The sequence below is a fragment of the Saimiri boliviensis genome, chromosome 3, assembly GCF_048565385.1.
Source record: "Saimiri boliviensis isolate mSaiBol1 chromosome 3, mSaiBol1.pri, whole genome shotgun sequence".
Taxonomy (NCBI): Eukaryota; Metazoa; Chordata; class Mammalia; order Primates; family Cebidae; genus Saimiri; species Saimiri boliviensis.
The window spans coordinates 67095477-67119199 of record NC_133451.1 but is presented as its reverse complement, the minus strand read 5'-3'; the positions used below and the strand labels follow the sequence as shown (position 1 = coordinate 67119199).

Genomic DNA, 23723 nt, shown 5'->3' with positions numbered 1-23723 from the left:
GGAAGACGTCTTCAAATAGAGTGGTCATAGGAAGCCTCTCTAAGGAGGTAATATTTGAGGGGGAAAAAAAAACAGAATAATAAAAAGAAACCACCTATGACCAGGGCAAAGCTTTCTTAACTGAGTCAATACCAAACACAAAGGTAGTGAGACAGAAAGTTTAGTTTATTCCAAAAATTAAACCAGGGCAGCAAGTTTAGAATTAGTACCAAGGAAGCAGAAAATCAATAAGGTCAAAGAAGCACATCTGAACCAGTTATGTAGGGCATTGTAGGGCATGGTAAGCAGTTCAGATTTAGATTTTATTCCAGATGTGCAAGGCAACCACTAGAAAGCCTTTAAACAAAGAAAATCAGAAGTGGCGTTGTAGCCCGGATATTGCTTATAAAAGATTATGCTGGCTACAGGTGGAGAATGGATTGTAATAGGATAAGAGTGGAGGCATAAAGCCCAGTTTGGAGGTCATTTATAGTATCCAAGCAAGAGATGTTGCTGGCCTGATGTAAACTGGTAGCAGTGGAGATACCAGGACTTGCTGATTTACTGGGTGTGGAAAAAGGGAAAGAAAGAAGTCAAGAGTGCTAGTTAAATATTTGATTTGAGCAACCATGGGCCTGCCAGTCACTGTGCTAAGCTTAGTGGATAAAATAGAGGATAAGACAGACATTGTCCTTGATTCAAATTTTATAATCTGTAGTTATTTAATAAATGTGACTTGGTCAACAAACTAATAACTTAGAAAACTTAAGTTAGATCTAAATTTCATAGTGTTTAACATAATAAAGTCTAGATGGGTTAAAATGTTCAATTTAATAAGAAATCATGTCTAAATCTTAGAAAAACTAGAAAAAACTATATGTACATATTTATATACTCTACGGATAGGAAAGCTTTTATAAAACTGTGATGTAACTGATAAAAAAAATAGATTTGACTATTTAAATTTTTAAACTTTTGTTTGTCAAAAATTCCATAAACAAGACTAAAATGTAAATAAATCACCTTGGAAGTATAGTCACAACATATATGATGAAGAGTTGATATGTTTAATATGTAAAGAGAACTTATAAATCAGTAAGGAAAGAGATGAACAAAGAGTCTAATAAACAATAAAGCAAAAATGCAAAGTCTACAGAATCCCAAACTTACCAGTCCAAAAATATATATATTTAAAAAAATATATGGATTTTTTACCTTTCAAATTAATAAATGTTTAAAATAAATATAATTACCCACATTAGCTGCCCTGGGAGTATAAAACTGATGATGATTTTTTAAAGGAGAGAAATTCTTTAAAATGCACATTGCCTTACATCTGGCAACTTCAATTTTTGAAATGTACCTAAAAAGTATAGTCATGGTTATGTGCAGTCATATGTAAACATTCACTGCAGTGTTGTTTATAGCAATATAACTTTATCATAATGATTAAATAAGTAATGGTATTTTCATTTGCTGCAGTACAAAGCAGCTAGTTAAAATTATACTGCAGGAAAAAAACTGACTAATTTGTGGTAAATTTTTCATACTATGTTTGATGTGATGAAAACAGGCTATAAACCAACAAACCAAATTTAATAGCATTATGATAAACATCCACAGGGAAAATAAGTCAATAAATACATTCAACAAATTGTTTATGACAATTACACTTAAGAGATGGAATTAGAGGTGATTTTGTCCTTTGCATTTCTATGTTTTTCAAATTTTCCACATTGCATGCGTGCAATTATATACTTTTTATATTACCAAATAAAAATTACATATTTACAAATGATACAATACTAAAAAAACAAAAGAAGTCACTAAGCCTTGAACTAAAGAAAACCAGTTAGAAAGCAATAATCAGAATAAAGTTTTCAGGAATGCTTGCCAATAAAGATGAGAAAGAATATTGCCCTGATATTGACAATAAGTAAATGATCCACTTCAAGCACAGACAATGGAGATGGAGCATGGATTTGAGCAAGATATTCTGGAACCTAGTGCTGTAAACACTCCAGGTTCTGCTAGTCATCATTCAAAGGTAAGTCCATATCAGCAGCCACATACCAGAGAGTTATGGAGCCAGCATGACAATCAAACTGATATTTGCAAGTAATACTAAGTCACACATGTTCTTACATAAGATTATAAAATCTCTGATTGTGATCCAATAAAACCATTAGCTCAAAGAATGATAAATCTAATAGTTCCTGCTCTTTACACAACACAAGTAAAATAGATAAACTGCCTGATTTTTTTCATTTTTTTCAAGTCAAGGTCTTGCTATGTCATCCAGGCTGGAGTGCAGTGATGCTACCTTGGCTCCCTGCAGCCTCAATCTCTCAGGCGTAAGTGATCCTCCCACCTCAGCCTCCCAAGTAGCTGGGACTACAGGCATGCACTACAATGCCATGATGCTGGCCTAATTTTTTTTTTCTTTTTTTTTAGAGACAGGGGTTTGCCATGTTGCTCAGGCTGGTCTTAAACTCCTGGGCTAAAATGATCCACTGGCCTCAGTCTCCCAAAGTGCTCAGATTACAGGCATGAGTCACTGTCCCTGGCCTGCCTCACCTTTTGAGCATATAGGATCCTACTAAAGTGCTATGCCAAACAGGCAACCTGAACATCTAGAGTGACAGGTTAGTCATTCTGTTTGTCTGGAGTTTGAACAGGAAGGATACCAGAAATTAACTTTGCCTGCTGAACTCTTTGTAGAAATCAGATTGAATTTCTTTTGAGGGCTCTCAGATTTACATTTGTAAAATAATCTGTTATGTTTAAAAAATTATGAATAGCTGCTTTATATAGGAAACCAGTAAAATAAAATTGATTGTTAAAAAATGTGTGTGTGTGTGTGTAAAGGCACTTCATATTTCCACTACACCTGTCACTTAACAGTTTCAAAGCCTTTTCGGTGTCCTTTTGAAATAGGAGATATTGGCAAAAACAAAGCCCCCAAATCCAATCCAGTAGATAATGACTGAATTATTATTTATTTCCACTGTTTCGTTTTATTACGTTCATTTTCAAACTTTGATGTCTACCAGTTTCTTCTGTAGAGATTGTAAAAAATATAAATACCCGAAGTGTACCCATGACCTACTAAATCACAGTCTCACAGGTGGTGAGGCCGATGGGTACCTGTGCTTAGTAGAATCCACAGGTGGTCCTAGTGCACCCTGAAATGTGAAACAGTGCTCTGGGTGAAAAAGTGCTGGCAGGGAAATGTGTGAGCAAAAGAACAAGGAAAAGAAAATTAACAAATCTCAAATTGAAAAAGAAAAATCTTAAAAAGAAAGACGTGTGACTAATGGTGTGCCAGTGTTGGTTGGTGCCATTTCACATAGACCAATTGCCTACAGTCTGGGTGAACCAGAGAATAGAGATCAGCATCAGTCAAATCCCGTGGTTAAAGCGTTAACTAGAATGTCCATTCATTTCTCAAGAAGTGTGGCAGAGAGCAAAGAAGTGTAACTATCAGCTGTTCCTAAGAAAGAAAGTAAACACTCCCAACATGCACTGAGGCACAGGGAGTGGCTCAGGTTTCTTACACTTCCCTGCTGTGGAGAAAAGGAGAAGTAATTAACAGCTCCTTGGGCTCCACTGGGCTCTAGGATTGCTGACCGCGTAGGGGACACTGCGGTCGCCCAGCTGAGCCCGGCTCCGGGAGGAGACAGGCGCCGCCCCTCCGCCCGCGCGGGCCTAGGACCTCCCCTACAGGTGAGTGACTTGCGAAGTCCCAGCACCAGCAGAGACAGGACACCGCTTTCCTTCAACCAGAGTTCCTGACCCAGCCGGGAACAAACCGCGGAGCAAGCTCAGCCCAACAACGATGTTGAAAAGACTCTTCCTGCTCACAGTGTGAATAACAGGTGAAAAATGGGGGTAGGGGAGAGAACTTTCTAATCCACTCCCTGGGGTCAGGTTAAGGGCAAGTTATTAGAAAGTAGAATCCATAGGCAGCAAAGTCGAGTGTATGTATGTGTCCCGCACATCACTTTTCCTTTTGATTTTCTCAGAATATGCTTTCCTAACCAAAGTAAGCTTGTAGGGTGGGAGGGGGAGAGGGGAGAGACAGGTGGGAAAGGGTGCAGAGAAGGGCTTGGAGGTAAATGTGACCACAGAACCCCTCCTCCCTTTAGTTCAATGAGCCCTTTACCTGTAATTCTGCCTGGCGCTTACTCATACAAAGATACTAGACTCCTGAATGACACCCCTGTCCCTTCCTCTGAGTATTCTTATGGTTAGAATATTGTGTTGAATCATCACACTGGAAAGATCTTAAATGAGGGTTCAGCTAAACGTTCATTTGTTTATACAAAGTGACGGAAAGCATCCTCGGCCCCAAAAAATCAACAACTGAATTTTCAATATAAGCTCTCACCAAACAATTAAAGAATAATCATAAATAATTAAAAAGGAGTCCACGAGATAAGGATATGAATTCTGAAGCAGGAGGGTGATAGGTTCAAAGCTTGGCTTTGTCATTTATTAGTTTGCCCCTTTGCTAGTTTCTTAGCCTAAGCCTCAGAAGTTTGTCTATACAAACATCATGGAAGGATCTGCCACATAGGGCTTTCTTTGGTGGAAACTGAACCCTTAGCAAGTGTTCTGTAAATGGTACCTCCTGTTAGCATTAAGAATAAGCTGCTCTGCCAAAGGAGCAGTTATCAGGGAGAGCTAGCTGAACTGGGGAGACCAGACAGTATGTATTAGGATGCTGGAATTGAACTGCTTCCCAGAGAGTCGGTCCAGGCCAGGCAAGCAGGTGACAGGTGGGCTAGGATCACCTCTCTGCGTAGCAACAAAATGACCTGGCTTCTTTCCATTTTTCGGATAGAGTATGTGGTGGCAAATTCAGATATTTGCTACTCAATTACGTTTCTTTTGAAAAACTCAGATTTATGTTAATCTGTTATTTCTAAAAAGAAATAGAATTTTAGAGTAAGAGAGTTACACAGACTCTCATGTAACTGTAATTGTGGGATTCATGCCATTTGAGTTTCATAAAGGAGACTGCTTTGGAATAACATTCATCAGTTTAGATCATATAATCCATGTCCTTATATTTTAGCACATATTGAATTGTTTATACTGAAGTGATCTTTCATTTGTGTTGATGGACAAGAAACATGAAAAAATTATATTTGTGTTTTGTCAGTCTCTACCTCTTAAGCTTGAATTACAGGAAAGTGACTTTATATTATAAAGTTTTACTTAAAGGGCACTTTTGTCAATGCTGTTAGATATTAATGTTGTTAAATTTTTTGAGGGCAACAACTTAGCATCTATGACTAGTTATTTCTATTGATGTCACTTTTATCTTGTTATTTTATTAAATAAAACAACCAAATCATTTTCAGTATACCCTAACTTAATATCATCAGTGTTTTAATGGATTCTTTTTTCAAATTACAGAGTGGAAATTCTCCAGTGTGCTCATAATTAGATATTGACTGGAGAATTGTGGATAGAATTCTAAAACCAACCTAGCTGAAGCTTGCTACCTTATTGTCCTCTGGGGTCTGATCGTTTTTAGTACAGTTTAGCTTAAAACTTACAAAATAGTCAAATTGATTTAGAATAAGAATAAGTTAGAGTTCAATATTCAATAAACATTTTTCAAAGTGGAAATATACTTTTATGCTAAATTTACATGTTGTTATATATCCTTCAACCAATTTATTGCCTTTATATTTATTAATAGACATTTGTCTAAATCAGGCGTCCCCAAACTATGGCCCGCGGGCCACATGCAGCCCTCTAAGGCCATTTATCCAGCCCCCACCGCACTTCAGGAAAGGGCACCTCTTTCATTGGTGGTCAGTGAGAGGAGCACCGTATGTGGCAGCCCTCCAATGGTCTGAAGGACAGAGAACTGGCCCCCTGTGTAAAAAGTTTGGGGACGCCTGGTCTAAATGAAAAATAGTAGCCTCAATTGAGATATATTTACTTAACCATATTTGAAATTCATTTGAGATCAATCTATTTAACCACATAATTTGGTGTAAGTCTACCTAGTTAAAATCTGTTTAGACAGATAGATTTAGATTAAAACTTTATAAAGTTTTTCTACTATTTCTAATGTGCATAACATTTTATTATAGACTATTAAATGTTTTGGTCAATCAGAGAGAGAAAGAGAGAAGAGAGTGACAGAGACTCAACAATGCTAAAAAAAAATTAACTTTTCCAGTTATATTCATAATGTAATATGTATGTAACATGTATTTTAGGCATGCAGTTAAAGTTCTATACCTAACTCTTGTTTTAATTTTCTAAAATAAGAAGCATCCTATACTTTTAATTTAAATAGAAACCTAATGCTAACCATCCATTTGCTTATATAGATTCATTTATTACAACGTAGATGGGGGATTCACAGTTGCTAGTGATAGGTTTCATATAAAAGCTTAGATTTTTAAAATATTTAATATAGGCCATTTGAAACTACAACCTCTGAGAAAGGAATTCTGAATATTCTCCCTTTACACTAAAGTTATTCTGTTGCAAAAATTAATTTATATCTTTAAAATGATCAGTTATAGTGATTTCCTTACTTTCACAACATAATCTCAACTACCTAACTTAACTAATACCACTGCTTCTAGGAGTTGTCCTATTTAAGTAACAAGGGTGTTATCTTAATAGCATAGATGGTTAAAGGAAAAACTCATCATCTCTCAGAGCCTAATAAAGGAGCTCAAGAGTAGAGTGTCAATTCTTTTGCAGCCAGTAGACAAACAGGAAAAATGAATTGTGATCTTTGTGAAGTCAACCTTAGAATTTATCCTGGGAAGCTCAGGTGAAGCAGAAAATCCTTGAGCTCCACCACACCAGTAATTCCAGAAGATGCTGCTGGCAGACTAAGCAGCAACTCCCAGACCCAGTGGTAGCAAGATGCTTTCAGTGCCTTAGTACAAATTTGCTTCTCCTACTATTTCTGCTTTCTTTAACTCCCTGAGGGCACCTTGAGCAGAATAAAATGCATGGCATTGGTACCATGTAAATTTGCAACAGAATAGTAAAGGTTTGACATTTCCAATTATATTCCACTTGAACTGAGGGCAGTGGCACGTTCACATAGAAGGGTGTTTGATCCATATCCTGTTTAGCCCTCTCTTAGATTCAAGGATTATAATACATTATTTCTGTCTCAAAACCAACAATTGCGGACTGCAACCAATATCACTTAAGTAAGTGATAATTTGTATATGCCAACTTTTACTTTTACTGTCTCTGCAAATAAAGCACATTTTAAGAAAAAATATGAAGCCAAATGTTTCCCAGAAACCATCACTCTGTTAACTCTTCCTTTTTTTAGAGAAATAGATACTGGAGGGACTTATAGAGGCTTTGTCTCATTTTCTTGAAGTGATGTAATTGCATATGACTCTGCTCTTCTCTACTCCAAAGTTCCAGGTCATAACTTGAGAAAACAGCTTTATTTTGGAGATGAGTACATAATTGTAACTTTCTAATGCTTCTTCAAGCTGAAACAATATTTTATTAAAAAGATTCTCCATGTCTACAGTCCTTAGTATAGTCTTATCTCGTAATTGAAAACACACTTGCTATTCTAGGGTGATACTTTCTGTTCTTTTTTAAGTAGCTTTTATTGGGGATGTGTGTGAGAGAGATGTAACATATATTCCTTGTATATGACTTAGAAAGTGCATAAAAAATAAAAAATAATCATCATCACTGATAATCTCTTAGCTTTTAATTTTATTAATATTATAATATACCTCTCTGTATGTTGGATGTATTCAATATTTTGTGTATGTTTTATCTACATGCCTGCTTATATTCACTCACTTTAGAAGAAACAAAAATGAAATAGCAATAATTATGTTCTAAAGGATCTAGTAGTCAAATTAACTAAAATAAAATATGGTTAGAGAGAGAAAGCAATAAGTAATTAGAGAGCTACAGAAAATTTCCTGTGACAGTTCAGAAGCAAGAGAAATTGTCTTTGGCTGGGAAATACAGAGAAGTTAGCACCTGTATATATTATATATTACATATACTGTGTATTTGTAATATATATATATATATATATATATATATATATATACACACACACACACACACAAAGCATCTATAATTCCATCCAGTATCTAGGTCTCTAAAAAAAGGAAATGTATATATATAGTGTGTATATATACATATACATACATGTTGTATATATACATACATATATACAGATGCTAACTACAGGGAAGTTTTATATATATGTGTGTGTATATGTGTGTATATATGTATATATGTTATATATAATTGTATATATAATATATAAAATTGTGTTATATATAATATATACAAAGATATATAATTATCTTTGTAAAATCATGAGTATTGTGACATTTTGTGCACCTTATGGTCTCAGAAATAAGAGGCTACAGATATTGATACAGGTTATATGCCTAGCATGGTAGCAGGTGCAGAGAAGGAACTCATGAAATATTTGTTGAATATACAAATGAGTGAACCAAATTTTCCACTTTTAGACACATAACCATTTAATTAACCCATGCATGGGTAACAGGAAATTACTTTAAATGACTGACCCATTTGATTTAATTTGTACTAGAATTTACTTCCTGTCCTCTGGCCTCATTCTGGTCACAAGGTAACTTGTAAGTCCTGGCAAGCCCACATCTAGGCAGGAATGCAGAGCAGCGGGTGGTGAGCTACAGATGCTTCCGATGATCTCAGGTCTCAGCATTGCTGGAACGCTGATGCTTTCCGACACTGATGCCTCCTCAGGCTCTAGATCTCATTGACCTGCTCTGACCAATTCTACCTCTCCTAATATTTCCAGTGCTTTTTATTTCTCCAGGACTTAATTGCTGACCTATCTAATTTCCTGTCTCTCCAGCTCCATTGTTTCTGGACAAAATGAAAAAGCAAATGACCAAACTTATTAAATAAGTGATCTTATTTTACACACAATCTAAGTCAATAATCTCCAGCTTAAGGGTCTACATAGATTTGTAACAACCATCTTCCTCCTCAAGTTGTAGTGTATTACATTCTACGAAAATAACTGTGAGCATCCCAAGTAAGACCACCAGGCTTCTAGACCTGTAATTTTTTCTTTCTTCATAAATTCTCTTCCTCTTTGCTATTCATGACTTCTCTGTTATTTTCCTCTTAAGTCTTTGAGAACACTTGCTCAGATGCTTACATCTACCAAGTCTTTATAATTTAGAAGATTTTTACAAGAGCCCTAGCAGGTTTTAATTTGCTATGAATCATGGTAAATGGGAATGGGAAGATGAGGATGAGAGACTTTAAATTCATAGATCTATGCCTCACTTCAATGTGTTTGTTTGTTTTGTCCTTTATTTTTTCTTTTTTTTGTTTCTGTTGTTGTTTTTGTTGTTGCTGCTGCTGCTGCTGCTGTTGCTGCTGCTGCTGCTGCTGCTGCTGCTGCTGTTTTGAGACAGTCTCACTCTATTGCTCATGCTGGAGTGCAGTGGGGTAATCTCGGCTCACTGCAACCTCCGTTTCCGGGTTTAAGTGAGTCGCATTCCTCAGCCTCCCAAGTAGCTGGGATTACAAGTATGTGCCACCATACCCAGCTAACTTTTGTATTTCACTTCACTATTAATACTAACGATGGGACTTTTACCAAATCATGTTCTGACCTTTCAGATTTAAACTGTTTGAATATTTTATTTAGCTAATTTTTAGATCAAACAGGATCAATATTATTTCTTACTCAAATATTATATGATGCCTATGAATGAAAATTTTATCCTGTTTTTATTTTCTTACATTAAATTCTATTCAACTGTCTTCTCTATAACTCAGAGAATAATGTAAGAGCCTTGGAAATCATTTCATCACATCTTCTGAAGTCTTCTGAAGCTGGCTATGAGTTACTTCAGCATAGATTACAAGTTTGCCACTATAATTACATTGCAATTATTTGCCCTCTTTAATAATATCTTTGGTTATTTCTTATAAATACAAATAAAGAGTGAGCAAGTTGGAAAGCCACCGCAATGACTTTGCAGTCCATCACTGCCAATTTTCACTTTGTGATTATAAGAAGCTGCTATCAATGGTTCTTCACTTCCAAATATCCCCAGTTTCTGGTCAGGGGGGCAAGCTGTCTGGTTCTTAGATGGCCTTCTTGTTATGCTCTCACATGGTGGAAGGGTCTAGGCAGCTCTCTGGAGTCTTTTTTTATAAAGGCACTAATCACGTTCATGAAGTCTCCACCATCATGACCTAATCACCTCCTAAAGTCTCCAGCTCTTAATACTATTGCATTGGGGATTAAGCTTCAACATGTAAGTTTTGTGGGGACACAAACATTCAAACCATAACAGAGGGAAGCCATTTAGGAGGCCCATGCAATAATCCAGGAAAAAGATGATGGTAGCTTTGCTTAGGGTTGTAGCAGTAGAGAGCAAAGCTTTCAAATTTGGATTGTGTTAGTGGTACAGTGGATAGGACTTACTTTTGGATTGAACTCGGCTTATGGTGAAAGAGAAAAAAAAAACAAGACAAAGTATTAGTTTTGATGTCTAGATGGCAAGGAATTCTGGAGAATGAAATTCTAGAGCATAGGGGAAAGTCAGTGGTTCTGTTTCAGCCATGTAGATATTGAAATGCCTGGGACACAACTAAGTAGAGATTAGGTAGGTGGTATGCATCTGAGGCTCAGCAAAGATGCTGGGCTGGAGATGGATTAGATTACCCAGAAGAATGAATAGGTAGAGAAGAAAGGATGGCTGAGAATGGACTACTCAAACAAGCCAGGATGTAGTGCTCATATAAAGGAGGAGTCAGCAACGGAGACTAGAGTTGAGGCCTGTGAGACAGCAGGAAATTGGAGCAAGGTGATTGTCATTCGTGGTTTGTCTCAAAAGCATCAAGAGGAAAGTGTTTTAATAGGGAAGAAAATCAATCTTGTCAAATGTTGCTAAGAGGTAGAGAAATGAGGAGAGAAAGTGAACTATTTGGCAAGGTATAGGCCCTTGGAACAGGGTGGCGAGGTGGAGGTAGGGCTAAATTAAAGGAATATATGGCAAATAATCTAGATCCATGAGGAAGAAGGAAGTGTTCGGGCCCCAAGGTCATTACTGGGGGATCTCAGTAGGGGATGTTAATAACTCTTTTGGTGGGTTATTAGAATGACAAAATCCAGGGGCAAAACTCAACTTTTAGAAGCTGGAGTAACCTGCGTTACTTGTATGACCAAATAGCCCAGACCAAGTTATGTGAATGAGTAACTGGGATTCGGGATTCATTGGGCTCATGGAGCATGTTGTGTGTGTGTCCTCAGGGCAGCGTAAAATATCCACGTGGCTTCTGACCTACAGAGTTACTTTGCTTGGTGACTAAGCTTCTGTGTCTCTGGCATGAGTCCTCCAGGTAAGACAGACTTCTGCCAGTGATGTGCTATCAGAGGATGCCATTTCCAACTAACGAAGCACCATTCCTTGAGCAGGAAGATAGCAATAGACAAGGAAGTAGGGTATAAATCTATAATGACAATACAAGGTAGAAAGCAGAATGATGACAACAATGTGAATTCAAAGGCCATGGGGTGACTTAAAGATGTCCCACTGGGGACTAAAAGGGACCAGACAGACATCCGAACCTGCAGTGAAGAGGGCCCTCTGCTGCCAGGGGAATACGTGCAAAGAGACTCAATGGCATGGAATTTCATTAGATTTCAAGGCCTGATGTGAAGGAATGTTTCAATGTGGAGCTTGGAGAGATAGGTCTGGGTGGAACTGAAGAAAGCCTGAAAGTCAGGTTAAGGGACTTGGGTTGTATTTGTTAAGAAAGATACCAGGATGGTTTGGACCAAAAAGGTGATGTGATGATCAGAGTGGTAAAAGCATAAAATGAGACTCCAGCCAAGCATTCAGCATGAAGGCTGTAACAAAGTGCCTAGTGAGTTTAACAACATTTTACAAGGAAAAAGATGCATCAGGGATTTTTTGAGAACAGCAGGATAGCTTTCCTGGTTTTTTTTCCTGGTAACCTAAGAGTTAGGACAGAAAATTTTCTAATTTTTATTCATCCTACCCAACCCAAACAACCTGATTTAAAAGGAAAAGGAGGAAATCCACTGGCTACCACACACACCTTTTTATTTTTTAAAAAAAGAAAACTGTTGGATGTAAAGAAAAAAAAAAGAAAGAAAACTGAACTCTCTCTTGCCCATCTTTTTATTCTGGCCATATCTCTTAAAATCTTATAGGCTTGGAGCCATGTTAACTGAATATTCAATTTCTGCAAAATGGAATGACCAGAAAATATTACACTTTACATATATGGTCACACCCTAATGCCATTTATATGAACATATCAAGGAGGAGATTATTCACATCTGACCACAGTTTCCAGAGCCTGAAGGAGACTTGAAGAATATTACATCATACCCAATCAACTCTTCAAGTCAGAGCTTGCTTTTAGCTACCTAGAATTATAGTTGTGTTCTGCTGACTGGAGCAAGGTTCAGCCAGTTTGGGTGAGTTATTGGAGTAGAAGGAATATGACCCCTTATACAGAGTTATACAAACCAATAGAGTCATTTTTACCTTGCTAGAAATATATCTGAAACAGACTTACCAAATTGCTCAATCTATACTTTTCTTGAGTTACTGCTTCTGTAGTTTTTCATTTATATAATACATTTTTCTGTATTTTTGCTCACATATGACATACTACTTAAAAACTTTCTAAAATATTCTTACATTGATACAACAAAACACTCAACTTAAATGAGAAACTAATTTATGAATGAATGCACTATAGGGGCAAATTATTAATATTATTCTCATGTTTATGGTATCCTTAGACCATCTCAAAAAGGAGAGAAAGATGACTATGATGGCTCACCAGTACCCCTCTTGGATCTTGATCAATGAGAGGACATTCATAACCAGGTAAACACACACCTTATATTATACGTTAACCTACTCACCAGTCATTTGTGGAATATACCATTCAAAGTTTTCTAAGCATGATATATGATTAACAAGATCAATAATATAAATCATTAGTAGAGATACTGGATGTGAAGTTGAAAAAATATGTTCCTAAAGACTGACTAATTTACTCTCTCATGGAACAAGCAGTAAAATTTTATTCAACAGTGGTTTAATTTTATCAAAAGTGACATTTCTGTTTTAATAGTTGGGATAATATTGAAGAACAGCATTAAGTGAAAGCTCTAAGGCTTCTCATAAATGATAGTTCTAAAGAATTGACCCCAGAGCCCAAAACATTATATCCTGTCCTAACCTCTTCCTCTCTTGTTCCACATGACACTTTATTTTTACTGGTTCCCTCTTTACATTAGATTATGCAATATATGACCAACATCCACAACTGTTTTCTAATACACAGCAAACAGCATCTTATATTGCTTTGGAAGCAATTGAGTAGGGGCTTAAAAGCTACAACAGTAAAGATGAAAACTGAAACTGGCCAAGCTATAGCAGAGGCTGGGGGCTGAGAGGAGATGAAATCTTGAAAAAACCAAGTGCTACTGAAACATGACCCAAATCTTATGGGGGGGGTGGAAAAATGAATAAAGCCAAACAAATGATAGAGAGAAAGGGAAGTGGATGATCCAGGATTGAGCAGTAGGAAAGTGAAGGCAACAAATATGTTCAAAGACTAAAATAAAACCACAACTGGAAGCTAAGGATGAACTATAAGTGTTGGGGAAAAGACATGACCCAAAGGATAAAGGATTCAGATTCATTCCTCAAACACTTATTCATTGCTCACTATGAACAGGTGTTCTGGACCCTGAACATTCAGCAATGAACCAAACAAAATCCTTAGTCTCATGGGGTTATATCATAAAGTTCGATACAGTCAATACGTGAGATAAATGCTGAGGAAATGGAGTAAAGAGTGCTGGAGATAGAGAGTGGAAAAACTTCTGATTTCATATAACCTAGTTCCTTCCTCAGTGAGGAGGAACCACTGGAGGAAAAGCCTGCAGAAAGGAAGAAAGCAAGCCGTGGAGGTACCGCAGGTATTCCAGGGGCAAGGGGGAGAGCAACTCCATGGCCCTAAGGCAGATGCAAATTTGTAAGGGTCAGAGAGGATGGTGTGGGGAAACGGAAGTAGAAAGACAGTAGAAGATGAGGCCAAATGGAGTCAGAGCATGCAGGGTTTGATAGGCCATTATGAGGCTTGGATTTTTCCCATCAAATAAGATGAGCAGCTGTAGGAGGATATTGAGTGACAGTATCTTCTGGCTGCTGTGTTAAGAACAGAGTGAAGAGGGGACAACAGTGAAAACAGAGAAGCTACCAAGGAGCTGACAGTCCATGGTGGACATGAAGGTGGCTTGAACCAAGGTGGCTGCAGTAGAGGTAGAGAAACAATGATCAGATTCCGGATATAGTTTGAAGACAGATACAATAGGATTTCCTGAAGGGTTAGACACAGGATATGAAAGAAAGGGAATAACCAAGGTTAATTCTAAAGATTTTGAGCAAGAAAAATGGGGTTAACATTTTCTGTAATCATGAGGAGAAACTGGAGCTACAGGAGGAGCAGGTTTGCAGTTGACGATCCGGAGTTCAGTCCTGGACACATTACGTTTGAGAGTGAATAGGAAGCATTTCTCAAAAATGGGGTCCATGGACCTCCTGCTGCTGAATCAGATGCCTGTTCACAGTATAGACCCTGGCCTTCACCCCGGAACTAATCATGTGATTCTGATGTATACTGAAGTCTGAGAACAAATGCTCGGAGTAGGAAAGGATTAAAGTGCTGAGAACTTCTGACCTAACATAAACAAAATCCCTGGAGCTGGGGGAAATCTCTGCCAGGCTGTCGCCAGAAATTATAACAATGCCACTGACCAACTGTGATATCCAACATACCACAAATCTGGCAAACACCCCTACTCATTTATTCACTTGACAAGTACTTTTTTAGCTCCCCCTCTGTACTAGGCATCATTGTAGGGAACAAGACAAAAATTAGCAATTTATTGAGGGTATTTTTATTTTCCTGAACAGGAATACATGAAAAGAATGGAAATTAACAGTAAAACAGAGTCTTCATAATCAAAATTTTGGTTTCAGCAAATTTCATGAGGATTACATATGATCAGTAAAATAAGAGATCCTGATATTAATAATAGCATAGAAGGCAACATAACGTTTGTATCCTGCTTCCCTGTTCAAAGGGTATTGGCACAGGTTAGCTTTGTGCTCGAGTGACTAAGCTTCTAGTTGCTGTTTTATTGCCTGGAGTCATCATTGCTTGCTACTTCACATAGTGTGCTGGGTGGAAAAAAAAGGTTTGTTATGGTTACTTCCAGGTGTTTTCACTTTAGGTGATAGGCTGAAATCTGAGCACTTTAGAGGTGAATAAATGCTAACCATGCATTTTTTAAAAAACAAACAAATTAATGGAGAAGTTTAAATCCAGTTTTAGAATGCAGATCAGATTTCACTCTCAGAACCTATCGGACTTTTTCTGCTACTTAGAAACCTAATATAAACCTTACAGTCTATGCCTCTTCCAACAGCAGCTCAAAAGGCACGTGTACATTCCTGTCCTTAGTAAATAAGTTTAATTAGCATGATGTAATAAATTTTAGCAGAAAGTGTATTATTCCAAACAGTTTCTTTTTCCAAGCATGTTGGCCGGCAACCTTTGTTGAAACAAAGGAACCAACCACCTGCATCTCTAAGCACAAATCAAACACAAAGAGCCAGTGTTCCAGAGGCTGCCTCCTACCTGGCCAGTAGAGCCAGAAGGCAATGTTTGCCCAGATTTCATGTACAGGGTCTTCTCCTGATCAAAGAAATAGGAGCAAACACTGCCTGCTTCAGTGAGTCCTGAAGGTAAGTTTCTAAGAAGAGGGCATCATTCTCCTGAAGAACGTTGAATACCTGTCTTTAATTAAAGCATAGAAGAGCCTGTCCTGATGCATTTGTATAAGAAGTTAGAATTTTAAAATAAGCCAGAGACAAAAGATTTTAACCACATATTTAGGAGCATCTACTTTAAAAAATTAGAATTTTTGCCCACATGGGGGTTGTTTTTAAAATTCACATTATTCATGTTTGATGACCCAGTGAAATAAAAAGGAATTATTGTGAGAAACTGGATATCATATCTGTTATAATGCCACAAAAAGGTCAATAACATTATCATGAAATATGTGGAAGAAGGAGATTCATTAAGCTTTTTATATATCTGACATTTTCAATAAGGATGTATTGTCGACAGTCATTGAGCTTATCGATATGACTTCGTAATCTGTTACTCCTAGTAAAATTTATCTACAGTGCAGTTACCTATTTTATTAATTAAGGAGGTTTAAACACAATGAGATTATTTGTCTGTCCAAAACATACTAAAAATGTTCTCATACAAAGTCCAATGAAGTCAAAATTCAAAGACTCCAGAAATACATTACGCATATGGAATTTACTAGAATTTGTGGATGTGTGAATTTTCTATCCTGTATTCCCTAAACAAATAATTTTTGAGAGCATACCAGGAGAGTAAAGGAGAGGAGAGGAGGGGAGGGGTGGAGAGAGGGTAAGGCTGTCCTACTCTTATGAAGCTTGAAATCTGAAGCTGTAGCTCCCACCTGACCCTTTATCAGAACCACTTGGAGGTTTCTTTAAAAGAAAAGATTTCTAGGCCCCATCTGCAGAGTTTCTGATTCAGGATTTATAGGGTGTGGTGAATATTTGCATGTCTAAGTTTCCAGGTGGTAAAGATGCTGCTAGTCTAGGGGATCACGTTTTTAGGTCCATAGAGATCTAAAGACCTGAAACAAATTGACATGTGTTCTGAGCCAAGTAACCCAGTTTAAAGCCCTAGTTGAAAGAAGAGCTCCAAGAAGCCTTCTCCCTAGAAACAGTGTTTATACAGAGATCTGAGTGAGGAGGGAACTATGAAGGTTCAGAGGAGTGGGTGGGAGAGCGTTCCTGACACAGGAAATCTGCCAGAAATTCTTATGGCCATGGAGCAGAGTTTCAACAAGTGAAAAGTGCCCCCAGGGTGCTGGGGTGCAGGACACAGGGAAAATGTCTCTTGAAAGGAGGCTGAAGAGGAAGGCAGGAGAGAGACCAAACAGGGCTTCACCTGCCATAAGGATGTGGGGGTTTTATCCCAAGAGCAATGGAAAGACATTTAAGGTATTTAAGGATGTTAACAAAGGAGATGATATGATTAGATACATTCTACATACTCTGGATTTAGTGTGGAGAATGTTTGGAGGATGCCCAGAATAGCAGCAAGGAGTTTGCTTATTTTTTGTTGAATATAAAGATAACCAGTGGTGAAAGTCATGGCAGCATTACTTAAGAACAAAGTCAGAGCCAGTGAGTGGAAAAGACTGTGTGTCATGAAAGCTCCCATTTTCAGGCTCGTGCTCATGTTGATGACCCTGAGAATCACTGGCCTCCTGTTGTGTTTCAGACCCTCTAGTAACAATCCCAAACATCCAGGGGCCAAAAGGTATATCAGTACTACAAATTGAAGGTTTCATTAAATAGGATCGATAGATTCTTCCTCCCAAGAGAGCAAGAGGTATCAGACTATGAAGTCAAGGTAGTCATTCTCAATAAGCACAAAAGTCCCTAGCTCTTCAAACACAAAGGGTGTGATTTTACAGCAAGCTTGCATCTGCTCCTGTAATGATTGGCATTATGTGGCACACCTGTGTTTACTTTTCCAACTAGCTTAAAAAAAAAAAAAGCTATAAGGCTTGTCTCAGAAAAACAAAAAAATAAAGGGCTAACCCATGGACAAATGAAAAGCAAGATCCAAACATGAGCTAAGTACCAGCCTAATTGCTCCATTCTCTCATCTCTGTCTTGCAGGATGTTGAGGTTTGGGGTACAGATGAATTCATCATTCCAGGACTGTGCATAGTACCCAATAGATAGCTCTTCAGTCCTTGTCCCCTTCCCTCTCTCTTGCATCCAGTGGTCCCCAGTGCCTGTTCTTCTCATCTTTGTGTCCATGTGTACTGAGTGTTCAACTCACTTATAAGCGAGAACATGCAATCTTTGGTTTTCTGTTTCTCTATCACTTCACTTAGGATAATAGCCCCAGCTACACTCATTTTGCTACAAAGGGCATAATTTTGCTCATTTTCATGGCTGCAGAGTATTTCCTGGTGTATATATACCACATTGTCCTTATCCAGTCCAGCACTGATGGGCACCTGGGTTGATTCCATGTCTTTGCTATTGTGAATAGTGTTGTCATAAACATAGGAGTGCATATGTCTTTTTGGTAGAATGATTTATTTTCCTTTGGGTAATAATCTCAGTAAAGGGATTATTGGGTAGAAAGGTAGTTCAACTTTTAGGTCTTTGAGAAATCTCCAAACTGCTTTCCACAATGACTGGACTGATTTACATTCCCACCAACAGTGTGTAAGTGGGCAAAAGACATGGACAGACACTTCTCAAAAGAAGACATACGAGCAGCCAACAAACACAAAAAAATGTTCATTGTCACTAATCAGAGCAATGCAAGTCAAAACCACAGTGAGATACCATCTCACACCAGTCAGAATGGCTTTTGTCAAAAAGTCAAAAAATAACTTTTGACTTTTGTTGGCAAGGCTGCAAAAGAAAAAAAAAAAAAAAAAAAAAAGGAAAAATTCCTCAGGTATTTGAATTTGGAAGAGTGAGACAGAATTCATAGCTTTCTGATAATTTAGAGTTTGCATTTTTACTTCAGTTAAGATAGTCTACCTCTCCACAAATTTCTCCGTTTCCAGACTTTGGAACTCAATCCCTTCATTTGCAATGGAAATGTGAATAACCTACTTTGCTAGCTGAGGAGGGTCTCTATGCAAAGATTGAAAAGCATTCTTTCTTCACCATTTGAACCAGGAGATAAGGCCAAAAGGAAAAAGATCTGGAGCCATGGCTGTTTATGAAAGATGAGCCAAAGTTTGTCATTTTAATTCTAGGATTCAAATGGACAGAAATAAAGGATAAAGTGTGTTTGGCGAATTCGGCTTCTGTCTGCAGACATCAGTAATATGGAATATGTCTGCAGACATCAGTAATATGGAATAATCAGTAATATGTAATACAACATATCTCACACATTTCTTACACAGAATTTATAGGCCAGGCACAGTGGCTCATGCCTGTAATCCCAGCACTTTAGGAGGACAAGACAGGTGGATCACCTGAGGTCAGGAGTTCAAGACCAGCTTGACCAACATGGAGAAACCCCATCTCGATTAAAAACACAAAATTAGCTGGGCGTGGTGGCACATGCCTGTGATCCCAGCTACTCAGGAGGCTGAGGCAGAAGAACCCAGGAGGCAAAAGCTGCAGTGAGCCAAGATTGCACAATTGCACTCCAGCCCTGGCAACAAGAGTGAAACTTCATCTCATATATATATATATATATATATATATATATATATATATATATATATTTGGAATTTTATATATATACATATATGTGTGTGTGTGTGTGTGTGTGTGTGTGTGTGTGTGTGTGGTTTTAAATTCAGCTTTTTGAACCTGACATATGAAATTGTTAAATAGTATCACTGCTAAAATTTAACATCATGTACAAAATCAATGGAAAAAAGAAAACCTGTGAAAGAGAACTAATTTGCATTACCCTTTTCTGCCTCAGTTTTTCACCTGATGAAAACTGTTTCAAATGTTTTTAGTTCCTGCTCTTAAACATGGCAACACACACAGTGGAATGTTGTTTTTAATGCTGCTGTCACTATGCAGCTCAGTGGCTGCCTGATTGGAACCATGAACATTTTTCAGCAAGTCTCCAAGAAGCAGAAGTAACTCAAACTCAGGAAGCACAGCCAGGGGCTAAATATGCATTCGTCGGCTTCACTGAGTGTGTTTTCCCCTGAGGTTCATTTGTATCATACGGAAGTCTCTGAAGTTTTGCGTAGGGTGACAGCATATGACAATATTTATGCTTTGCCCTTAGTGGGTTCAAATTGTAAGAATCACTTTGTAAAGAGTAGGACAGGGTTCTTGGTTTTTAGGGAAGGAATAGTTTAGCCACTTCATTATGTTGTAAGTCATAATTAAAACAAGAGGAAAAAATCTCTTAGTACAACCAATAGTTGACATCCGCTCTATGGACATGAGACATAATTCACTTCCACCCATAATCTTGTCCCACATTCATGCATATTACAGTTTTATAAAGTTAAATAAAAATTGTTTCTTCCAGCCAGCCAAATATCTAGTAAGATTGAGTAACTCATTCCATGCTAAGTGCATTATTCACAGAAAGCGTCAGAATGCAAGTAATTCCCATCTGCTAAGCAGCTGCAATACAGGCCACAAAGTGCAAAGTACACCTAAGCATTTTACGGTAAACTCTGGGTCCATTATTACTCATTAAAACCAAGCTGGAGCCTTAAAGGAACAGGACACCAGGATTGTCTCACTATCCCTCTCCCTGATGTATCCCCCACCAAGATCAGTCTCTCCCTGGCTAGCTCCCTTCTAGAGCCATGATGAAGAATCATGGATATTCCTCAGCTTACACCAGGATTCTCTCTCCATACTGCCTGTGGCAGGGTGCCAACTTCTATCCTGGAGAAACCTATAATTTACATGTTCATTTAGCTAGAAGTCCAGTTTGTATGGAAATTTGGTATTCTTCAGTTTAGTGAAAACACCATCCTTATTATATAGTGTTTGATAATGTTTAAAAACATCCTTGTTACATATTGTGATATAGTGTTTCATGTTCCAAAAACCAAGGCTTTTTCCTAGAGAATAATTTTTTGTGTCTCACATAAAAAGTGTAAGAACCTTTTGTCTATGTCTTGGGCATGCCTTGGACATCATGGATTTTTAAACTGAAAAACTGGACATAGAATCCATTTCTTATCACTTATTTTTAAAGTATTTTTAGGGACTTCGAACAGTCTATGCTAAGCAATCTGGTCATGATGGAAGGTGAACTTTTACAGGTTTGAGGGGGAAAGGGGCACAGATTCTTTTTGAGGGGGTCCGTATGTGACATTTAGGTACTAAAATTACCACTGACAGGCCACAGTGTAAATTAAATCAGTGTTCCTCTTATTGACTAGAGACTTCCCGGATAACACATTAATGATTGCCTTTGAGTCCTAAACCAGACAATGCTTGTAACTATTTTAGGCTCCTTCTGGACTTTAGAATATTCCATATACATGGGACATTTGTTCAGCTTTCCTTGGAACATCAGCCTCATTTCTGCACCTCTACCACAATAGTGTTGCAGCGGTCTCACTCATCTTGCTGCCTCTATCTTGTCTCGTACTGAAATCTGTCTTCCACATTCTACCTAGTGATCCTTATTATCATCCTGTCTTTCCCCTGCCTAGGATCTTCAAAAGCTGCCCATTGTCTGCAAAGTGAATTCCAAGTTTCTTAAAATGATTCACGGGGCTCATTCATTGCATTTTACAAATTGTATTCTTGGAATCCCAACTCTGAGTTTTTTCTGCAAACTATAGAAATAGCAATTAGTTCAACCATTGTGGAAGACAGTGTGGCGATTCCTCAAGGACCTAGAAATAGAAATTCCATTTGACCCAGCAATCCCATTACTGGGTATATATCCAAAGTATTATAAATCGTTCTGCTATAAGGACACATGCACACGAATGTTCATTGCAGCACAGTTTACAATAGCAAAGACCTGGAACCAACCCAAATGCCCATCGATGATAGACTGGACAGGAAAAATGTGGCACATACGCACTATGGAATATTATGCAGCCATCAAAAACGATGAGTTCATGTCCTTTGTAGGGACATGGATGAACCTGGAAACCATCATTCTCAGCAAACTGATACAAGAACAGAAAATCAAACACCGCATGTTCTCACTCATAGGTGGGTGTTGAACAGGGAGAACACATGGACACAGGGAGGAGAGCACTACACACTGGTGTCTGTTGGGGGAAATGGGAGAGGAACAGCGTGGGGTGGGGAGTTGTGGAGAGATACCATGGGGAGAAATGCCAGATATAGGTGAAGGGGAGGAAGGCAGCAAATCACACTGCCATGTGTGTACCTATGCAACAATGTTGCATGTTCTTCTCATGTACTCCCAAACCTAAAATGCAATAAAAAAAAAAGAAAAGAAATAACTACATGTCTTTGTTCATGTTATTTCTTTGATAGGTAAGCTCTTCACACTCTTCTTTTCCTGTTTAATTCTCACCCACCAAGGCTCACCATTGGCAACATCTATTCCTTAGAACTTCCATCCACCCTCCACGTATGACTAAGTCCTCTTGACGGTGCTCACACAGCAACTGTAGCATGTTCAATAAATGACGTTCTGTGGGGTGGTGCAATGTGAAAGATGCAGATGATCAATTTGACAGTAATTCTTCAACGTATTCTTCCCCTAATGCCAAGTTAAACTAGGCTGTTACAGATGTACATTTTATTCTCAAGGTTACATTAGAGACATTGTTTCATAAACTAATCATTTTCAAAAGTTTCTCTGGTAAGGTACATGATTAAAAGAAATGTTTGGACAACATTCACCATTGCTATAGTTTGTTCACGCAATTTCTAAATTTTCCTTTCTAATTCCTTGCTTTGTATTGCACCACTAATTTACCTAATTTTATTCCAGTGCTTTAGTTTACTGAGCTCTAATCAGCAACACCAAAATCTTTTAAAGTGCAATTAATAATCAAAAAGAGTCTGCTCCTGGTGAGAAAAATATGGAAGATTTCTGTGGTATCCAGCTACCCTGTGTTACAGAGTGGATTACAGATTGGAACACTGTCTCTGCAAAGAGCCAGATTATAAATATTTCAGGCTTTATAGGTGATATGATTGCTGTCACAACTACTCAGCTCTGCAGTTATAACAGAAAAACAGCCATAGACAATAAGCAGAAAAATTAGTATGGTGATATTCCAATATAAGTTTATTTACAAAAACAGGCAGCTTGGGACCACAGTTTGCCAACACCCTGTGTCATTTGGAGACTTATTTCAGTTGAGGATTTAGTCAGGCTCTATTCAGGTTCAGAAACATTTTCCAACTGCACATGATCCAGAGGTAAACGCTTTGAAGGCCACTCATACTATACTATATAATGTACTTTTATCAGAAGCAGAAGCTGAGGGAATAAAATTATGTAAGGCTCCATTTGCTTTTGTAACAACTCTCAAAGCTCAGCATAACAGGAGTTGCATTCAAGTGTTCCTGAAATTTCTTTCCTGTGAAATTTCTTGATGGTGAAGTTTCTTAACAGTGTTCTGGCACGAAACAATGAGCACTGTAAATCATGTTCATGTTCTTGGCCAGTAGTATAATTTTCAGGAAATATCCTATGCCAGTGACTCCAGGAGAACAAAATCAGTGTGACTAATGATATTTAGAAAAGACATGTTCATTAACATTAAAAATTTAAAGTAATCCAGTCAGGAAATGAACAGACAGTATGGAGGACTTTGGGAGAATCTTTTTTAAGGCAGTTGTGTGGAGTGTATTGATCCTTGAAGTTATCACTTTGAAAATTACAAGGAAGAAACATCCAATGGCAAAATATGTGTTTACAGGATTTCAAACATGTAACAGAATATACAAATTATGTCATTCAATATTCATTATTTATTGAAGAAGAGCCTACTGTGAGCAAGTTTCTGATCTGAGAACCAGGAACACAGGAGTGAATAAAGTGGACCAAACTTTCCACCCTCCCATTTTCTCATATGACAGAGATAGATATGGAGGATAAAA

At 37.8% G+C, this 23723-nt stretch overlaps 1 protein-coding gene across 3 annotated transcripts in view; it reads left to right on the top strand.

The window, feature by feature from the left end:
- Positions 1 to 3518: 3518 nt before the first annotated feature.
- Positions 3519 to 23723, top strand: part of RASSF6 (Ras association domain family member 6) — a 48741-nt gene continuing 28536 nt past the window's right edge. For 2 of the 3 annotated variants that reach the window (XM_074396261.1, XM_074396262.1), the window contains exons 1-3: positions 3519 to 3857; positions 11288 to 11376; positions 12815 to 12902. In XM_074396261.1, the coding sequence (XP_074252362.1) occupies positions 11364 to 11376; positions 12815 to 12902 (101 nt within the window). In that variant the 5' untranslated portion in view covers positions 3519 to 3857; positions 11288 to 11363. The remainder of the gene's footprint in view (positions 3858 to 11287; positions 11377 to 12814; positions 12903 to 23723) is intronic. The other variant, XM_010342594.3, reaches the window with a different exon arrangement.